The 15,703-nt window shown below is 35.6% G+C and overlaps 1 protein-coding gene across 2 annotated transcripts in view; it reads left to right on the forward strand.

The window, feature by feature from the left end:
- Positions 1 to 15,703, forward strand: part of DCBLD2 (discoidin, CUB and LCCL domain containing 2) — a 92,115-nt gene that overhangs the window by 12,272 nt on the left and 64,140 nt on the right. For both annotated transcript variants that reach the window (XM_033211500.1, XM_033211499.1), the window contains exon 2: positions 7,830 to 8,057. In XM_033211500.1, coding sequence (XP_033067391.1) covers positions 7,830 to 8,057 — 228 coding nt within the window. The remainder of the gene's footprint in view (positions 1 to 7,829; positions 8,058 to 15,703) is intronic.

Genomic DNA, 15,703 nt, shown 5'->3' on the forward strand with positions numbered 1-15,703 from the left:
AACATGTAACCAAGACTGCAGCCTTTAATCAGCATTAAGTAGCAGGTGGTAATTATTTTGCCCTGTAACTTTGAGTGGCTTTTGCTTTTTATGACATTTAAAGGATGTGCTGCACACTGTTTTTTTTTTTTTACCCTGTTTCCAAGTTTCAGGTCATCTTTCTGATGTACTTGTTAGAATCCATGGAGGTGTAAATAGGAGCCTGAGAACCTTTAATTAGCCTGTAAATGATTCTAACATTGACTTGACTTTGAGTACCACCAAATAAGAGAAAACTGCGAGTCTTTTAGTGCCCATCTGAGGCTGGAACCCATTACTCTCTAATGACACTCATCCCCTGGATTTTGTGAGTTTTTTCTCTTTCTATAGCGCTCAACTCTTCGACAAAGAGAAATTATTTAATGATCTGGGATGGAGCTTTTGCCAGGCGGATAGATGCTCAAGAAGAATACAGTGACTAGGAAGCAAAGGTACCAGAAAGAGTGTAGTTAATATATTGGACATGAGGCTCAGACTAGGTAGAGAAAGAAATGAGGACAGGATCAGCTTGATAGATGGAGAGAAAAGAGAGAAATCCACTTCACACAAGTATGCAGTGGGTGCAAGAGAGCTGAGAGGTCAGGAGACTATAACCAGAAGAATGAGATGTTAAAGTTTTTAAGATTTCAGATTTGGGAGTAGTTTCCAATAATGGCAAAAATAAAGTCCAGGTTGTGATCCTGAGGGTGAGTTACTGAACTGCAGTAGAGGTCGTTGGGGAGATTAGTGAGCAATACTTTCTCATAAATTTATACTTTCTACAAGACACTAGAAGCTTTAAAGCTGCTATACCTTTAAATTTCCTAAAATAATGTGCCATTGTTCTCTTAACTTTAGCCAGATTGTAGCCAAGTGTACTGGGTCAATAAACAATGGGCAAAAGCTGTTCTGGTCTTTTATGACAATAATAGTACTCACAGATATTGATTGAGCACATTGTTATGGCTTAGGACCTTGACACCAGTTGTTTTCATATGGTATGTCGTTTAAATATTAACCTTGGTAGCTCAAATTGTTAATATTCCCATTTTACCCCTGGCAAAACTGTGATTTAGCAGCAATAAGTAACCTTTTCAAGGTCATTGTGAGTGGTAGATAGGACATTTAAATTCATTGTATGACTCCAGTGTGTTTCACCATTGCATTCTAGGTAGAGTGTGTACATGGTGGAGTTGAAGAGGATTTATATATAGCTCACATTCCTTCATGTTATTCAGTTTGTAGATTATCACACATGCAGAGATGAGTTTGAGCTTAAAAAAGAATAAAGCTGGGGGCAATGTCTTTTTAAAAAAAATTGTCACATTGACCCTCTTTAGACTCTGAATGCATGTGCATCTTATGCAGTATTTTAAAAATTAAATAAATGATTTATCAAGCCACAAAAAACCATGGAGGAAACTTAAATACATTCTACTAAGTGAAAGCAGCCAATCCGAAAAGGCTACAAACTGTAGGATTCGAACTGTAAGATGCTCTGGAAAAGGCAAAACTAGGGAGACCCTGAAAAGATCAGTGGTTACCAGGGTTTTGGGGGAGGTAGAGATGAGCAGGTGGAACATGGGATTTTTAGGGCAGTGAAACTACTCTGTGTGATACTATAGTGGTGGGTACATGTCACATATTTGTCCAGACCTGTAGAATGTACACTGGGAGTGAACCCTAGTATGAACTGTGGACTCAGGGTGATAACAATTTGTCAGTGTAGGTTCATCAATTGTAACAAATGTATCAGTTTAGTCAGGAATGTTAATGAAGGAGGCTATGCAAGTGTAGGGGCAAGGGATATATGACAAATATCTGTTCTTTCTATTCAGTTTTATTATGAACCTAAAACTGCTTTAAAAAGTGAAATGTAATTAAAATACTAAATTTATGTTACATATATTTTACCACAATTTAAAAACTGTAGGGATGGAGAAAGATACATCTTGTGAACACTAAAGAAAACTGGAGTCGCTGTATTAGTTTCAGACAAAACTTCAGAACAAGAAAATTACCAGGGTTAAAGAGGACATTAAAAAATTAAGTGAAATTAGAGTAGTATTTGAATTATCTGAGATTTATAATGATGCACCTTAACCTCACAATTACAAGGTTGATATGGTACTTCTGGTCTAAAACTTCGCAGTACCAAATAATATATTAAAAACTTTATTGTAACAGAATGAAATCAGATGTATTAGTTAACAGTTGCAACTTGCTCTTAATACTTTTATGTTGCGTAAAAGCTCCATGCTTTCTCATTTTAAGATCTCACAGATGTATTACGTGACCGAAGTGACACTTACTTAGAGCAAGTATAGTCAGACTCACCAGTTCAGCAAAAGAAAAACCTTGAAAACTCACTGGAAAAGTTTAAACCTTTGCTCTCCATTTTTGGCGTATTTGTGCAAGCATATCTTGCGTTTGTATTTGCTGTTAAAGGAAATAATTTTGGAAATCACAATGTTCATATTATTAAAATTCAGTAAAATATATATATATATATCTATATAAGAACATAATTAATACAATTTATCAGTAGTGATATGGCTCAAATCTGGAGGGGGCTGGAAAGTCATATGGAATCAGCATCACAAGCACATACTTAAACAAAAAACACACTTGATTTGGAGTTTAATTAGAGTAGCCTAAAAAAGCATGCATTCTTTGTTGCAATAATTCATTGTCATTTAAATATGTTGCATTTTCTTCCTATTTTTTTCTAGGGATAAGTAGTTAAAAAAAAAGAAAAAAATTTTTTTTTTTCCTGGAATAATATCAAAATTTGTATCTGGCTTAACACATCTGACTTTACACTCTTCAGAGGAAGTGAACACATGTTCTATGAGTAATTCCCTAAATAAATGTGCAGCCAAACAAAGAAGCAGTAAGATCAAATTCCAGTGTTTTTTCTTAGCTGGAATAAAATTAAAATTCAAAAATTAGGCTACCAGGCTTCCACCCTTTTTGATCACTTATAGTCTGGTGGAGACTATGTCGGGGAGGAGGAGGAGAAAGAACCTGTCAGTGATAGTGCTGATGGAGTTTGGAGAAGGAGAAAGTTAGTGAAGTTGGAGTTGGTGAGAATGTATGGATTGGTGCAATGAACATGGTTTTTTCCAGTAGTAGTTATACTCTTTTTGTCAATTCTGTCTTGTGAGAAGGAGTAATAGTAGGTGGTGTAGCCTGGTCACAGATCATTTTTCCCAGTGTACAAAGCTACTCAGAATTAATAGTAGTCAGGGATGATTACTGTTAGCTCCCTTTCCTCCTAATGTTAAGAGCTCCGACCCAGAAAAAAATATCATTTGAGGCCTATAGACTAATAAAAAGAATCGTTTTCTTTAACGTAAAGAAAAATAAAACATTCCATTTACTTTTTTAAAAATTGGAAAGTCGGAACATAAAACTCTTTAGTATAACTGCTGATCTTTGGGGGAAAAACAGTCTCTTATTGAAGAGTTTATCCCTTGGGCCAAACGGAACCCAGCCAAGAACTAAACCAGATCTTTTTTCTGAGATTTTCTAGCTTTGACTCTAAGTCAGCACTTAACCTCAGCACTATTCACTATTCAGGTTGATCATTCTTTGTTCTGAGGGACTCTCCTGTGCATAATAAGATGTTTTAGCAGCTTTTCTGGCCTCTACCTACTAGATGCCAATAACACCCCTCCCCATCCAGTTGTGACAACCAAAATTGTTTCAAGACACTGCCAAATAGGAGGTAAAATTGCTTCTGTGGGGGTCCTCTTCCCCTCTGCCCTGCAACCCACCTTTTGAGAATCACTGCTCTAAGTGTATTACAGAATTGGTTGATCAAGAATGTTTTCCCAATTTTAGTTCTACTTTTAAATATTTTGTCGTATTTTAAGTATCTTGATGGAATAAGCTTTACTTTTAAGAACTGTAAAAATAAACTGGAAACGCATTTCTAATTTAGGGGTGAAAATGAGAACGAGGTCTTTCCTTGATTTGCAAATTCAATGTTAAGACCTTTGCATGCCTAGCACAGGAGTTTTCAGATTGCAGTTGGGGACACATTAGGGGGTCATGAAATACTTTAGTGGTTCATGAACGTGCTTGCAAAAATGTATAGGGTCACAATGTAAAAGGTATTTCTTTTGGCATAAACAAAAAACATATGTGTATGCCTAGCCTTCCCTTTCAGACTGGAATATTCTGAACATATGCTTCATAGCAGTAGGTGCTTAGTGAAGCTGTTTATCCAGTCAGGTTAAACTTGTCAAATATTTTTTGAGATACAAAACATTCAAATGTGTTCGTTGCTGAAGATTGGAGACCTGTTGTTAACTTTAGTTTCTGGTGCATATCATCTTGCTTGCAAGAGGAGGGAGCTCGGAACTCCATCACATAGTTTAGAACATTCTTGGCACGTTACGTGTGGACTGTTCCTGCCCTCCCCCTACACAAAGTGATGAAAAAAGACAACTCTGCAATTATTGTCTTCATCAGCATGCATGCAAAAGTCTTGTTTTTCATCAGTTAGTATTTCTTTTGTTAACTTTTGTAGAAATTATCCTTCATGTTGGAAAGGTCAATAAATGTTTTGTGTATTTATTGAGAATCAAACATGAGCATAAGACATCTAAAAATGACTCCTAACACTCTGTACTTTTTGTAAAAATCATTTTTAAATGACAACCTTGAGTTGAATAATAGCCTACAGGGAATACCTTAAGTGTGACAGTCTGCCACTGCAAAGTCGTAGATTCAGCTGTTGATAGAAAATTCCTGCGTTTCTGAAATTCATCTACACTTTCAATTACCTAAAAAGCTGCCTTTGTTTCTATTTACTAAAAAACATACGTTAATATTTGGAGTTATTTCGTTTATTCGGTGGTTATTTTTTGAAGATTGAACCATCTACAGGAAGAGTGTTTTCATCGTTTCAGTAGTAAGGACATTGCAGACTAGTTTTATAATGTTAGAAACTCTGTCTTCGGGTGGTAGTTTTTTCCTCTGAGGAAAAATGTTAATGATTGTTTAAGAGTAATTTATCTTACAATTCATTTTCACAGTAGATTTTTTTTATATCCCTATGTTTTTAATTTAGCTGATATCCAGCAGAGATATTCAAGGTATTTTCATGCCAGTTTCAGGGGAAATTTGTGTTAGGGTTTTTTTTGTTTTGTTTTGTTTTTTTGTGGACTGTATAACATCCTACATTTTATATTTGCAAGAGACCAGTGGATATATTGCACAAAAATCCACGTTTATTACATTCTGCGCTTATATATTTTTGTATTACTGAGTTGCTAAGCCTAGTTCTTGTATATGAAATGAAAGCAAGTATAGAAGATAGCCAAAATTTAATGTTGATTAAAAACTAAGCTTTGTGTGAGAGATAATTGTTTCAAAAGCCAAGTTTCTAGCACTGACCGTTAAAAGTAGACTAAGGAGCAATACTAATATGGATTCAACAATAAAATTTCTTTATCAGCCAAGGGTATGATTTTTAAGTATTGTCATAAGAATTTAGGTACAAAGTTGTTCCATCATTAAAGTTAGTTTTGAGACTAGTTTGAAATTACTTTTTCATAGATTAATGTACAGTTTCCTTATTCAATTAATAAACATTTATTTAGCATCCACTGCTTACTAAATACTATATGAAGTTCTTATTCATAGGCTTTTAAAAGCTTTCGTCTTTTCTAGCAAATATTAGCACTGCATTGTTCTTAAAAATAATCAACATTGTAGAAAGTTCTGTTATAGCCCTCTGTGTCCGTATTGAGTTTGGAACTCAGCAGTGTCACTTTTAACATAGTTTTTGTGTAAGTGCTGTACTATTCCGAAAGGTGATTATAAATAACTCTTTTGAAGGACAAAATGCTATTATTTTAAAAGGATATATTCATCCTCCTACTAGAAAGAGATTTATTTGAATCTCATTGTTACGGAATGCTGAACAGTACAATCAGAGCAGCTGCTGAAACTCCTAAATGAACATTAATTTTTTCTTCTGGGTACTCAGTGAAAACAAAATACAAACTCTATGATAAAGAATGCAAATATTTCATTTTTACAAACATGTTGTTATCTAAGTTTCTGTATTTAGCTGCTGAATAAATTTCTGGAGCAAATAATGCTGCTGCCAAGATATAAAGGTCATTTTTTTCTAATCTTTAATTTTACTTCTCCTTATTCTGTAGGGAAAAAAAAATAAGGTGTGTGAGAGGGACTACTAAAAAGTTAAATTTCAGTAAATATAGGATTAAACTTCATTATATATTGCTTTAATAATTTCAAGAAGGAGTGCCTTGTAGTCTGTTATCCAGCCAATAATCTACATAATCTTTAGTACATAGTGTTTTTTAGAAATCATTCAGCTTCTCACGTTTATGCAGCCAACAGACGTGAAAAAAATGCTCATCATCACTGGTCATTAGAGAAATACAAATCAAAACCATAATGAGATACCATCTTATGCCAGTTAGAATGGTGATCATTAAAAAGTCAGGAAACAGATGCTGGAGAGGATGTGGAGAAATAGGAATGCTATTACACTATTAGTGGGAGTGTAAATTAGTTCAACCATTGTGGAAGACAGTGTGTCAATTCCTCAAGGATCTAGAACTAGAAATACCATTTGACCCTCCAATCCCATTACTGGGCATATACCCAAAGGATAATGAATCATGCTACTAGAAAGAAATATGCACATGTATGTTTATTGCAGCACTAGTCCCAATAGCAAAGACTTGGAACTAACCCAAGTGTTCTTCAGTAATAGACTGGATAAAGAAAATGTGGCACATATACACCATGGAATACTATGCAGCCATAAAAAAGGATGAGTTCATGTCCTTTGCAGGGACATGGATGAAGCTGGAAACCATCGTTTTCAACAAACTGTCACAAGGACAGAAAACCAAACACTGCATGTTCTCACTCATAAGTGGGAGTTGAACAATGAGAACACATGTACACAGGGAGGGGAACATCACACACTGGGGCCTATCGGGATGGGGGGCTGAGGAAGGGATAGCCTTAGGAGAAATATCTAATGTAGATGACAGATTGATGGGTGCAGCAAACCAACATGGCACATGTATACCTATGTAACCTGCATATAGTGCACGTGTACCCCAGAACTTGTATAATTTTTTAAAAGTAAAGAAAAAGAGAGATATCATTCAGCTTCTCACAGATATTTTAGTTCATGATTTGTAAATAGATGAAGCTGATCACATATTTTTATATTTTACATTCACTTTTTGAACAATTACTCTAAGTTGCTCTTCTTTTGAAGACTGGATTTGTTATAACATGTATATGTATATTTAGTAACTAATTTCTATTTACTTTTATTTGTTCAGAATTGAAATCTCCTTGAACTTATAAATTATATAGGTAACCATTGATTATTTTGGCCTAACTTGGCTTCTCTTGGCTCCTGTGAATAGATACACTAAGAACAATGTTAAGTCTTGTAATTTGTTAAAGGATACAAAGTTACAGCTAGATAGGAGGAATCTACCACTGCAGGATGTCTATAGTTAACAAAATTATGTAGTTTCAGGTAACACAAATGATAAATGTTTGAGATGATGCATTTGCTAATTGCCTTGATCTGATCACTATACATTGTATGTATCAGAACATCACTATGAACCCCATGAGTATGTATAATTATTTGTCCATTAAAAAAATTAAATAGAAAGTATGGGTGGCATAAAATATTTGATGTCATACGTATTTTTAAATCTTCACAAAAAATCATTATAGAGGAAGTAAAATATGTGAGAATAATTTATCATTCTTTTCACTTTTTCTTTTTAAAGGTGATGGATGTGGACACACTGTACTAGGCCCTGAGAGTGGAACCCTTACATCCATAAACTACCCACAGACCTATCCCAACAGCACTGTTTGTGAATGGGAGATCCGTGTAAAGATGGGAGAGAGAGTTCGCATCAAATTTGGTGACTTTGACATTGAAGATTCTGATTCTTGTCATTTTAATTACTTGAGAATTTATAATGGAATTGGAGTCAGCAGAACTGAAATAGGTAGGACATTTTTTTGTAAATGTACCTGTAAATACATCATTGTCTCAATGATGTATTTTTTTGATATTAACATAAGATAACCATGCTGCATAAAGTGCTATGTGGGAAATTATTGAATATGTGTAAAAATTTGGAATTTGAGTTTTTTGGGAAGAGAAGATTCTTGTCTATTTATTTTCCTAATAAACACATATTGGTACCCTTGCCCAAGATGCCACTGTACTACTAAGAAGGAGGAAGTTAATTCTCTCTCTCTCTCTTTTTTTTTTTTTTTTTCTTTTTTGATACGAAGTCTCGTTCTTGTTGCCCAGGCTGGAGAGCAGTGGCGCGATTTTGGCTCACTGCAACCTCTACCTCCTGGGTTCAAGTGATCCTCCTGCCTCAGCCTCCTGAATAGCTGATTACAGGTGCCTGCCACCATACCCAGCTAATGTTTTTTGGATTTTTAGTAGAGATGGGGTTTCACCATGGTGGCCAGGCTGGTCTCGAACTCCTGACCTCAGATGATCCACCCACCTCAGCCTCCCAAAGTGCTGGGATTACAGGCGTAAGCTACTGAGCCTGGCCAGTTATCTCATTTTTTAAAAATGTTTTCATCTCATAATTTTATTTGCAATTGAAGAATACATGTATAATTCATGCTTAGGGGACAGTACAGCATGGTGATTATAAGCAAGGGTTTTGGATCCAGACTTCCTGAGATTAAAGCATAACTCTCATCAGCTTGCTGTGTGACTTTGGCCAGATTACCTGACCTCTCCATTTTTTATCTTGTGAAAAACACAGGGAATGAACTAGTATGTGTAATGTGCTTAGAAAAGTGAACAGCACCTAAGACATAATATATGCTGAGTAAATGGTAGTTGCCATTGTTGTTCTTGATTAAGAGCAGTGGTTCTCAATTATAGCTGCATATTAGAGCCACCTAAGTAGTAAACAATACCTTAAACCCAGTTACCATCCTAGACCAGTTGAATCAGAATTGATTAGGTGGAACCCAGGCCTCAGTATCTTAAACGCTTCCTGGGAAAATCTCTTTTGCAGTCGAGGTTAAAAACCTTTAATTTAGGCATCAGTACATTTCTTAAGCAAGAAAGATGGAAAAATTTGTAAGGCTTTTTAGGTGAACTAACATAAAATTAAGAATTCTCTGTGAGTTTATTTAGAAACATTTTTTGGTTCCAGTGTGTAAAATATCCTTCAGAACTATAATAGGAATCCAGTATACTGTTCTTTAAATACTGTACTGTGTTCATCCTCTGGCCTCCTCTCCACCTCTAGTGAAGTCTTTCATTTCTTCTTTACTTTTTGGCCTCTTACCTACCAGAGGAAAAATTCCTGCCCTATCTCCCAGGCTGCTGATTGATAAACTTTGGTGCTTCTCAGTCAGCTCTTGATTAACCTGGTGGTTTGAGCACCACGTGCATATTGCATGAATATATGGTATTGAACAAAGTTTTAGGAACACAAATCGCCTGAGGATGTAGAAAAACTTACTGTAATATTAACACTAATAGAAGATAACTGGATAGTAAATGTCTCCAGCAGATGCAGTAGAGAGCACACAGTACCACCTGGGCATTCTTGAAACAACAGTGAGAAAAAGTGAACCACCGTTTGGTCACCCCTCTAACACTTTACAGGAAATAAGGGAGATAGAGAAATACATTCTACTGACTGTAAGGTCTAAATTAAGGAAATGTGAAATTCTGTAGAACAAATGACCTAGTTTCTTCAACATATAAATAGCATTTAAAAAAATAGGAGGAGGGGGAAGGGAACTGTTCTACATTGCGACATATCTTCCTAAAGTGTTATGTGACTTTGCTTGGATCTTGATTCAAGCTAACCACTGAAAGAAAATATTTTCAAGATTATTCAGTGATAGTAAAGAATTACTGTTTTAGATGTAATAATGTTAAATTATTTTTAAGTTCTAATTTGTTACAGATGTTCTGAAGTTCAAATGTCTAGGATTTATGTTTAAGTATATGAGAAACAGGGAGAAGGATAGGAGAAACAAGCGGGCCTTGGTGAAGCTGAGTAATGGGCAGATGGGAATTGTTACACCTTCTTCTTTCTACTTTTATGTAATTTAGGCAAGAGAATTATATATTTAGACAATACACAGTGGCACTGTTGCTAGAGAGGAGGAGTGGCATGGGGAAGATTCTGAGCACAGGTTTTAAATGGCTCGCTAAGTTCTCAAAGCTCCAGGAGTTACTTGCTGAGAGTCCTTTTTCTACAAAGTGTTGAACCTGCCCAGACTTTACATAGTCACTTTCTGTACTGTCTGAAGATTAAAAGAAGTAATACTTTGCAGTGTTTGGTGTGTAGTAGGTATTTAATAAATCTCCACTTACCCTTATTTCCATTGCTTTTTCCTATTCTCCTCATGAGTGAATGGAAAGCTGCAGCAAGGTCAAGGGGCCTGAATGATGATGGTCCCTGTTGGGCTTCAGTTTGTACCTGCCCTTCCCCCATCATATCTACTATATACCCACTGGTCCTCCATTTGGTTGCAGCCTATGGTTAGTGGTAGAAAAGTTTCTTAACATATTGCAGAGAAATAAAGATAATTCAAGAATAGTCATTTAACATTCTGGTTAAGATAGGTCTGCAAACAATTACAGGATAGAAACAAATACATTGTGGGCATCAAGATTTCAGTGATAATGACACTGAATCTTTTTTTTTTTTTCCTATATCATGTTTTCTCAGTGCCCCTTTAGAAAACAAGTATTAAAGGAGAAGAGAGTTCGTTGGTCTCTCTGTGTTTCTGATGTTTACATTTGAAGTGTATGGGCTAATTATTTTGTGGGATGTTTGTCTGATGCTTCCTCATGATAAGATTCCAGTGGCAGACTTTTTGCAAGAATACCACAGAAGCGATGTTCTCAGTGTATCATATCATGGCACATGAGATTGATTCGTCCCATTTCTGGTGCTGTTAACTTTGATACTTTGGCTAAGGTGATGTCTCCCAGTTTTCTACACTGTAACTATGCTGCTCTTCAAAACCAATACTTGTCTGATTGGGAGATTCTTTGAAATGATGGAAATATCCTGTTACTCATCAAACTTACACCCACTAGATTTGGGATATATTAATCTTGTATGAATCAATTATTTTCTAATTTCATTATTCCATCTATATTTATTACGTTTCTTTTTTCCTACTGAAAACAGGATCTTTCCCTTCTCTCCCATTTGTTTGTTTATCTCAGTGTGAAGTCAGTGGATTCCTATGTTAGGCCATCACTCATCACCCTTTCCTGTCATTATTTTGGTGCTCAGATTGTCCCAAATCTCCAGTGGGAGCCTCTTCATGCTAGCTCCTGTGTCCTTTGGTAATGTCTTTGTCATTCTTTGAGTACTTCTTTATATTCTGGCATGGGATATTCTAGATTTATCTTGTGCTTGCCCTACTCCAGCCTGGTTCTTTTTAGTGGAGAATGGTATTAGAAATCAATGTCTGCTTGCTAGGTTTAGACCAATGAGCTACCATATGCCCTATCAACAGACAGATTTAGTAAATAGACATTTGTGTATACATATGTATATACATGTACCTGTGTTATATCTTTTTATATTTATCTGTCTGTATTAAAGAGTATGAGTTTATGCTGATACCTTTAGTACTAATGCAACATTATAGGGTTCATTCTGTCCTTTTCCTATCTATCTTTCTAACTCACTTCTCTGACAGTGAGAAATCTTGCTTCCATTACCTCTATTTACTTACTTGTTCAGTGCTATAACCAGAAAATAGTTTTAGAATTGCTAACCCATGACTAGAACTGAAAGAAGCCTGCTACCTAGAATTCGTACCTGAGGACTTACAATTTAAATACTACATTAAAAAATTCTTTGGGCTGGTTCTTACTCCATCACCACCTGCCCTTCAATGTGGTTATGTTACTCATTTGAAATATGGTTTGGTTTATTTCTTTCTGTTCATCTTCCATTATAGGTGTTTTTCTTTGTCCTTGTTGGTTTTCGTTCTCTTTTGTTAAATATGTTAAACGTTAACATGATTCTCAAAGTTAAAACTGTACAAGAAGATAGATAAGTGACATTCCTCCCCTTTACAGTGCATTTCTTCTATCCTTTTAACCCCATCTCCACCCACTCCCTATAGCTAACCAATTGCATTAGTCTTTATCTTTTCTGTACTCTTTTATACAAATGACATTTATATTTTCTGTTTTCTCTTTTCTTACACAAAATTTAACATTCTTTCAATGTTCTTTTATACTTTGCTTTCCCCCCACTTATCAGTGTTTTCTGGAAATCACTGTGCATCACTTTGTAGAGATAGTCCTCATTCTTTTTACAGCAGTATAGGACTCCATGTGAATGTATCATAGTTTATTTAATCACTCTTTTATGAATTATTCTATCGGTTGCTTTCAATATTTTGCAGTTATAAACTATTTTTGTATTCTTTGAGGTGTCTTTGGTGTAGATTCCTGAAGTGTAGTTGCTGAGTCAAAAGGTAAATTACACACTTTGTTAGACATTGCCAAATTGGAAGTTATACCAGTTTGCATTTCCATAGCATAAAAATGCTTGTTTTCCACAGCCTTCCCAACAAAGTGAGTTGTCATGTCTTTTAAGTTTTGCCAATTGATAATGATAAATAGTACTCAGTATAGTTGTAATTTGCATTTCTCTTACTATGAGTGAAGTTGAACTGTTTTTTTCCATATGTTGACGGCCCTTTTTTTTTTTTCTTTTTTTACTTTTTAGCTCTTCCTGTCTTTTGCCCATTTTTCTATCAAGTTTTTTTTTTTTTTTTTTTAAAGACAGGGCTTTCTGTATTGCCCAGGCTGGCCTCGAACCCTAGGCTCAAGCAATTCGCTCACGTCAGCCCCCTGAGTAGCTGGGACAACAGGCACACACACATTTGCCCATCTGTCAAGTTTTCTCGGTCTTTGTTTCTCTCAGGTTTTAGGAGTTCTCATTATCTTTTAGGGATGTTAGTCTATAAACATAATAGTGGTATATGCTACAAAGAATTTCTCCTAATTTGCTAGTTGTCTTTTGACTTTGTTTATGGTCAAAACATGCAAACTTTTTTTCAACCATGCAAACTTAAAAATGTATTAATAGTTAGATTCTTTAGTCTTTTTTTAAATTGCATCTAGATTATAAGTCATAGTTAGAAAGTCTCTTCCTGTATCCCAACTAAAGATAAATTTACCCATTTTTTTTGTAGTGGGATTATATTATTTCATTTTTTATATTTAGATCCCTGGTACATTGGGGTTTTTTTCTTTTGTACGGCATGAGGTGTAGATCTCATTGTGTTTTCCATATGACTAACCACTCGTCCCATCACTGTTCATTTAAAAGTTTATCTTTGTCCCAGTGGTTTGAAATACTGCCTTTATCATATACTGCAGTTCTGTATGTGCTTGGGTCTATTTCTGGACTTTGGGTTGCACTCCACAGATGTATCTATCCACATACCAGAATGTGACTGTTTTGTAAAGGCTTTCAGAGGCTTTATAGTGTGTATTAATGCCTGATAGGGCTTAGCCTCCTTTCAGAAATGTTCATTTTTAGTGTTTTCCTAGCTCTTCTTGCCTGTTCATTTATCCATGTGAAATTTAGTATCAGCTTATCTAATGCCATAAAAAAGCTCGTTGGTGTTTTTATTGAGATTGTGCTATTTATAAATTAACTTTATGATGTTGAGTTATGTTCAAGACCAAGAGCTCTTTTTTTTTCTCCTTTCTTCACATCTACTTTTGTTGTCTTTAAGGATTGTTTTAAACTTTTTCTCATGTAGGGTTGACACATTTTTTTGTTAAACTTAATCCTTAACGTTTTGTCTTCTTTGTTGCAATGGAGATGGAGGTGTTTTTGTTTTGCTATTATGTCGTGTAATGGGTTCCTAATTATGTGAAGACTGTATTTCTATATGTTGATTTTTTTCTGCTATTTTACTGAGTTTTTAAAATTATTTCAGTTAGTTTTATCATTCACTTTCTAGGGATTTTCAGATATACAATCACATCTGCAAATAGAGATAGTTTTACTTCTTTTTTTTCCAATTCTTATGCCTATGGTTGATTCTTTTATCTAATTGTACTGGCTAATACCTCCAGTCCAGGACTATGTTAAATAGTAGTGGAGATAGCGAGCATCCTTTCCAGGTTCCTTATCTTAGTGGAAATTTAAAGTGTCTGAGCTCAGGTTGCCATAACAAAGTCTATAGACCAAGTGGCTTAAAAAACAGCAATTTACTTTCTCAGAGTTCTGGAGGCTAGAAGTCCCACATCAAGATGCCAAGCAATTCAGTTTCTGGCAAGGGCTCTCTTCCTGACTTGTGGATGGCCACCTTCTTCCTGTGTCCTCACATGATGGGGTTGGAGGGACGAGGAGAGAGAAACAGCAGGTTCTCTCATGTCTCTTTTTATAAGGACACTAATCCTGTGGATCAGTGCCCCACCTTAGGAAAATTAAAACTATTTAATTTTAATTACCTCCCCAAAGAGCCTACTTCCAACTATAGTCATATTAAGAGTTGGGACTTCAACAGCAATTAATTTTGGGGGCGTACCAGTATCTGTTCCATAATAGGAAGTATCCACTGATTTCTGTTAAGTGTTGTTATCAAGAAAGAAAATTGAATTTTGTTGAAAAGTTTTTTTTTTTTTTTTTTTTTTTTGAGATGGAGTCTCGCTCTGTCGCCCAGGCTGGAGTGCAGTGGCCGGATCTCAGCTCACTGCAAGCTCCGCCTCCCGGGTTTACGCCATTCTCCTGCCTCAGCCTCCCGAGTAGCTGGGACTACAGGCACCCACCACCTCGCCCGGCTAGTTTTTTTTGTATTTTTTAGTAGAGACGGGGTTTCACCGTGTTAGCCAGGATGGTCTCAGTCTCCTGACCTCGTGATCCGCCCGTCTCGGCCTCCCAAAGTGCTGGGATTACAGGCTTGAGCCACCGCGCCTGGCCTTGAAAAGCTTTCTTAGCATCTATGGAGGTAATGATACGGTTTTTCTATCTAAATCTATTGGTATGATGTATTATATTAATGGGTTACCTAATATTGAACCAGCTGTGCATTGTTGGAATAAATATCTCTTGGTTATGGTGTGGCATTCTTTTAATGTGGCATTGGATTATGTTTCCTAATATTTTGTTAGTATTTTGCATAAATATTGATAAGTGATACTAATTTGTAATTTACTTTGCATTTGCTTTATCAGGCTTAAGTATTGATATTATACATATAAATAAAAAGAAATATGAAGTTTTCCTTTTTACTTCTCTAGAAAAATTTACAGAGAATATGAACAATCTAGTATTTGAAGGTTTCACTCTGTGAAACTATCTTAGCCTGGTGAGTTTTTGGTAGGATGCTTCCTTAATGACGTTCTCTGTTTCTTCTCAGGAAATTGGTCAGTTTGAGCTTTCTACCTCTAATAGGTCCAATTGTAATAAACTATACTTGCCTGGTAATTACCCATTCACCTAGGTGATCTAATACACTTGTGATGTCTGTAAAATAGAATCTTACATTTATTAAAATGGTGATTTCAGTGTTTTTCCAATAGTTATTTCTCTCCTGTCATTTCTTGTTTTACATATTTATGCTTCCCACCCTCTTTTTTCATTAAATTAGCTAAGGTCATGCC

The sequence above is a fragment of the Trachypithecus francoisi genome, unplaced genomic scaffold (genome assembly GCF_009764315.1).
Source record: "Trachypithecus francoisi isolate TF-2019V2 unplaced genomic scaffold, Tfra_2.0 Lachesis_group0, whole genome shotgun sequence".
Taxonomy (NCBI): domain Eukaryota; kingdom Metazoa; phylum Chordata; class Mammalia; order Primates; family Cercopithecidae; genus Trachypithecus; species Trachypithecus francoisi.